Consider the following 6,190-nt stretch of genomic DNA (forward strand, 5'->3'; position numbering starts at 1 on the left):
TAGTGATTAATGCCAGTTTTAGTCTGCCTGAACAAATGAGATAATGCACTCTACATAAAGAATATTCTCCATTTTCCTAACAAGAGGTGGAAGAGTCACTCTAGGGAGCTGCAGACAGCATGAGAAATTTGTCTGAAAAATGAGAAGTCCTTTGCCTAATGATATAGGCATATATGACAAAGGTCATTAAGATTTTCTCAACCGTGCTAGAGACTGATAACGTAACAACCTTTTCACTATCCTCAGTACGGTCATAATAAATAAAACAATAACAACAAAAAACCTCATGGAAAGACGCATTAAGCAGAATTCTATAACTATGGTTTCATATGACTCAATTTCCATGCATTTATTTCCTTAAAAGTGCACTGCTACTGTTTTAGCTTGAATGAGCTGAAATTTTAGTAATTTTCAAGAGCTTTTACAGCGAGAACATCTGAATTTTTATTATAAGACTTGAATTCAAAGTACATAAGCATTTATACAGCTTGAAAAATATGAGCATTCTCCCCCAAGAGTCACAAGAGACATCACTGCAAGAGTTTGAAACACAAGTCATCTTGCCAAAAATCTTAATTTCCTTTTGAAAAATTTGACTAAAACAAAAAGCTGTAAATTCATTTGAAGTTAAAAAGTTGTTTCAAAACATTCAAAAGTAATTTTAGATGCTAGAAATTGAGGATAAATATAAAATATTTTATTCAGGACAGAACTTACTCCCATCTTTATTTCATTAGGTATTTCAAAATGCATTTTCTGCATTTGGTAATTAGCTAGGAGATTGTATTATGATTTATTTATCACACAACTTTTCAATTTATTCTGTTCATGGCTAGGTAGTTAAATATTTCCTTCCTTACAAATTAGTTTTGAACTCACATCAGAGCTTTTCAAGATCAGTATTCCTTGTCATTCTATGCACTTATTGTAGTACTTTAAGGAAGAAACATTTCAGATGAAATATTTACTAACTCTACAGAACAAAAGCTACATCTTCTGGTACTGAGCCCTGCAATTTCACACCTAGCCTGCACAGTCAAAACTTGACTGTCAGAAGCACTACCAGCAGTAACACCCCCTTTATTTCAGGCTCCATAGAGAGCTCTTTTTCTCCCAAACTCACTCCAAGAAGTAGTAAGAAAGGTCACAACTTGCTGCATACAAGAGTCCAACCAGAGTTACCACACTCAGCAACCAAACAGCCATTGGATGGAAAAAACACTTGAGTGCTATGAACACAAGCAACACACTAGTAAGAATTCATTCAGCAAGAAATAACTTTTGGTAACTGCTGCCTTCTACTTTGAAGATCTGTAAGATGCAAAGGTTCTCCCTCAAAAATGTTTTTAGAATGAATCAAAGCCCAATAATTGCAGTAGACCTTGAGCAGCTCTGCAGACATATTAAGACCAAGATTTACTAGCACCAGCACAAGCCACTTCTGTGACGCTTGCTAAGTTCAATCAGAACATTCTTTTGAAGAAACTTAAGAGCTCTACTATTTGTGCCATCTATGTAAGAATATACCTTTGCCCAGAACTTCAAAGGTATGCAACCCTTTCCCATCTCTCTGAAATTCAGCTGAAATATTGGAAAACAAAACCACTACAAGGTTTGTAAGGCAGTTCAGCAATAAAGAAAAACAGATGTGACCAATCACAGGCAAATATTTCAATCAAAATTATCTACAGAATATGTACTCCATATTCGATGTACCTTTATGTAACTTTTACTCTATCACTTACATTCACGCTCCTCCTCATTCCTAGACCATATTTAGGACTACGTGCTTGGAAAACAAAATATTACTATATACTCTATAGAAAGCAATAACTCTTGTCTCTTATTTTATAAGCTGTTCCTTTCCCAAGCACTTACCATTTCAACTATAAAGAGGCCTGCTAAACAAGATTGGACACATGTAAAAAAAAAAAAAAGATTACATATACATAATTTTGACAGAACAACCCACGACATCCTTAAGGAACAGAGCTGTCTGTAAACACAAGCAAGAAAAATATTTACTTGATCTTTCCATGAATTTGATACTGCATCTTCAAAACATCTTGCCTTATTCTGATCTCTAAAATTTATCTGTCAACACTCACTATCACAGGCAGTCAAAAAAAAAAGAACTATAGGCAGTAAGTTCACATTCGTTCTCTTAAATATAGCTTTAAGTTTCTCGAAGTAAAATGTCACATTTATGACACTTGTCGTATCCCAAACTACATAACTTAACTGTGAGTACATGCCAAAGCACCATAAGCTCTCACTCATTCTACTTTGAAGAATCCTTTCCATAAAGAGGGGACCAGCTACTTAAATCACAGTTTGAGCTTACTTTCACAAACAAGAACTTCAATATGACCTGGCACTCTCAATGCCTTTCATTTCTCTGATTTTGGATTTAGGTTAGCCCAGTGACAGCAGCAGTGTTAGAAGCAGTCACCAGAGCAGAACCATACCAGGAACTATCCTAATGCCTCAGCTCATTCACTCATTGAAGATACAGCATGAAGAGCTTCCGTTAGCAAGGGCACAAGAACCTTCTCCAGTGCTTCCTACAACTTGAGAAATCCAGCATTTAGCCACAAGAGATGAATACTAGAAATATACTATGTTGTGGGACAGAAATTAGCAGCTGACTGATAACCAAACCCCTGCCTATCTCCCCACTGCCCTAATAAATGGAACCGCCCTCCCCACAGAACAGGCACAGCACCCAGGCTCCTAATGCAGCCTGAAAAGGTGTATTTCCTTGGCATCAGGACAATCTGCCCTTGAAGGAAAGCAAACTTTATTGATATATTCAAAAGGTATCACTTATTACTACACACAGAAAAGGTCCACCTCCTGACACAATCTGAGCTGCTTGCCTCTCACTCCTGTCCTATAAAGCAGGAAAAGGGATTTAACCAGTTTTGTACTTTGCATAGCCTGGAAGAGCCCAGAGATACCATCCTTCACACAGACACAGCTCAATGGACATGGGAACAGAAATAAAGTGCACATAAAGACTATCCTGAATCCAGTCCAGCTTCAACACCAAGTTTTAATGCACTGCTTTGCCATACTACTTTACTTCACTCTACCTTTTCAACAGGATACTTATTGATTGTTTTAAAAATAAACTACATCAGGCTTCAGTTTCCTCAGTAATGGTCAGCATTAGTAATGGATCCTGAAAGGATCACTCCTACAGCAGAGACCATCCCCTGATGTTACCACTTACTTCCCTTTGCCTGCTCCTTCCCTTCCCTAAGTAGGCAGACCATTTTGATACACACTAGCATTAAACTGTTGTCTTTTGACTGCTCTGCCTTCTCAGCAACATGCTAAACAGCATCAATGAGCTCAGCAACAAACCAACGCTGCCAGAAACACACAAACTCAAATGTATTTCCCAAGATGTAACAATAATTAGGGGAGAAACTGACGCAATGACTTTTGAAAAGCTTCGTTTTGATGTCTTCCCTGCAATGATCAAAACCTTAAACTTATTTGTTTTAAAGTCACACTGAACTATTCACAAGCAGGCCCATAAAAGAGATTCAGATCCAAGTCACACCAAACAGACACCTCTCCCTTCCCTTCACTTCTCCTTTCCTTACCCTTTTAAAGGGGTGGCAATACTGCACATTTCAATGCATTCCACTTGTTAAATGAAAAGATAATTATCCCCACCCTCAGCTTAAGAATTTAAATCACGCATCTGCAATGATCTTACCTAGAAGAAACTTGAAGCAACTCCTACAGCAAAAGGTGGCACACATGGGAAGAAATGTGCACTGAAAGAAATTACCCACTCTGAGAAAAAAAGTGAATCGTTTCGTACTGAAAAGCTCTACACAGTGCTTATACCTGAAAAATTGGTTAAAAACAAACTGACAACTTTTCCCCCAAACACACTCACTTTCCTTGTAGTCAGAACATGATTCCACTCACATTTTGTTCTATTTTTGAATGAACTCATCTTAAATAGCCATGAGCTTTCCCCACTCTACTGGAGCAAAAAAGGAATTCAGCAGAAGTAATGGTCTTAGCAAGAATGAGCAGCTGTTTACTCCGCATGCAATAAAACAGAGGAAGGAAATCTTTTCAGTTTTGACCTCAAACTGGATGTACTGTTCAGATAGCACTCTGAGGTTTTTGTTTTACAGTGTAAGTCAACAAATCACCCTAAGCCATAGTGCTGTTTATCAATAACGTTCTCAATACATACGTTTTATTGTCCTACACTATTAGAACTAAGAAACACTCAGAGAGAAACAAAAAAATACACATTTTACTATCAGGCTTTGTACAAATGCACAGCAAAATACACACTGCATAGAAGGACACGCTCTTTTTACATATATTTATTTCATGTATACAAAGGCTGCCCCTTTTCTTTCACCCACCAGCTGTGCAGATATTATTTTTAAGAGCCCCTGGTGCCCAGAGACAATTGTTAAGCCCAGTGATTGCCACAGATGCACCTCCCAGAACCCAACGCCTGCACAAGCTGATGAACTTCTAACACACGACTTAACTCAGAGGCTTGGAGGAAGGCCTGAGCAAAATTTCTCCATCGGGATTGGGACAAACCTATAGAGTTTCTGCCTCAAAGATCTTACAACCTAGCTAATACATTTTTTATTTTACTGCTAGACAAATTCAGGAGACAGGGAATGCCTGGTGTGCCTCAAGTTTCAGACTGATTATTGAGAGAAAAGCACTTAAAAAGTCACACGTCTGAAAATTAAAGAGATATGACAACATAAAGTGAAGAAAAAGCAATACAACAGCATTACTGACTCCTAACCAACACAACAGAAGATACAACCTGACATCTGAGTGTTATATATTACTACTTCTATAGTCCAGCCAGCCTCAGCCACCCACACCAATAGCCGGCTCAGGTTAGACATTCTCCATCCTAACAGTTTTCCACAGCAAACTACGGAGAAAGGCGACGATCTCCGCCAGGCTTAGGGAAGGGCCTGCGAGAGCAGCAGCACAGGTGAGCACCGGAGCACCCGGCCGCACACCAAGGCACGAACCCCACGGCCGCCGGGGAGCGAAACCGCCCACGAGATGCTGGAGATGAGGGCAGATGCCCGGGGAAGGAGGGCAATTTCTCCGTGGAGACACCAGGCTAGAAGGGCAGCGGGGGCAGGCAGCCTCCCCCGGCTCCCACGCTATTCCCTTCCCGTCTCAGCGCCGTAGGAAACGAGCCGGGTTTTCATGGAGAGAAGGGGGAATAGTCCGTCCAGGGAGACGGACCCAAGAAGCGACACCGCAGCCCCCGCGAAGTTGGAAGCTTCTGGAAGTTGTGTACTTGGTTACAAGCGCGCACGGCCGCCACCACCTCCCGCCAGCGGCTACCGCCGGGCCCGGCCCCCGCCCCCCCGCAGCCGCCGGGAGCCGCCGCGGCCCAGCCGAACCCCCCGCCCCGGGGACAGCCGCCAGCATCACCTTCATGCCGCGTCTCCCGGAGCACCGCCCGGCGGGGATGGAGGGAGAGCGGGCGGCCGGCGGCTGCGTGCCCGTCTCCCCCGGCGCTGGGGCTCCGGCTCCTCCTGCCCGATGTAAACACACACCGGCGGGCGGGGGGAGGCTGGGCCGGGGGGCAGCGCCATGGCAACCCGGCCGGAAGAGGAAGCGCGGGGGTCAGGGGCGCCATGTTGGCGGGGGGCTCGGGGCTGACGGTGATGCTGAGGGGGGCTCGGAGCCGGCACCTCACAACGGAGCCAGGGCTCCGCGCAGCCCGCACCGAGACACCCCGCCAGGCAACACCCTGCCTGACACGGCAAGCGAAGTGCTTCACCTGTGGTACATGCTGGCCCCTTCCAATCCAGTGAAAACTGCTGGGAATGCAGCGAAGGGAGATGAATTGACTCAGCCTTAAGTCAAACACGGAAGCAGCGTTGGTTTGGCCAAGATAAGGAGCCAGTTCTCCGAGCGCTGCCCTCGCTACAGGCCTGCTGGCATTCACAGAATCAAATTGAATCGATTAGGTTGGAAAAGATTATGATATCACTGAGTCTAACGTAAGCACCCCCATGTCAGCTAGACAATGCCGCTAAATGCCACATCCAGTCTTAACTCCAAGGACAGTGACTCCACCGCCTCCCTTGTCAATCCATTCCCGTGTCTAACCACCATTATTGTAAAGAAATTCCTCTTAATGTCCAACCTAAACCCC

At 43.3% G+C, this 6,190-nt stretch overlaps 1 protein-coding gene across 2 annotated transcripts in view; it reads right to left on the minus strand.

The window, feature by feature from the left end:
* The window catches only part of LOC132328957 (transmembrane protein 263-like), a 200,603-nt gene extending 194,677 nt beyond the window's left edge, over positions 1 to 5,926 (minus strand). The window contains exon 1 of one of the 2 annotated variants that reach the window (XM_059849453.1): positions 5,813 to 5,926. Coding sequence is in view for 1 of the 2 variants with exons in the window: in XM_059849452.1 (XP_059705435.1) it covers positions 5,461 to 5,466 (6 nt within the window). In the remaining variant the exon portion in view is untranslated. Of the gene's footprint in view, positions 1 to 5,460; positions 5,608 to 5,812 lie in introns of those variants that run through there. The other variant, XM_059849452.1, reaches the window with a different exon arrangement.
* Positions 5,927 to 6,190: the final 264 nt, after the last annotated feature.

Source organism: Haemorhous mexicanus, chromosome 6, assembly GCF_027477595.1.
Source record: "Haemorhous mexicanus isolate bHaeMex1 chromosome 6, bHaeMex1.pri, whole genome shotgun sequence".
In the NCBI taxonomy this organism is placed as follows: domain Eukaryota; kingdom Metazoa; phylum Chordata; class Aves; order Passeriformes; family Fringillidae; genus Haemorhous; species Haemorhous mexicanus.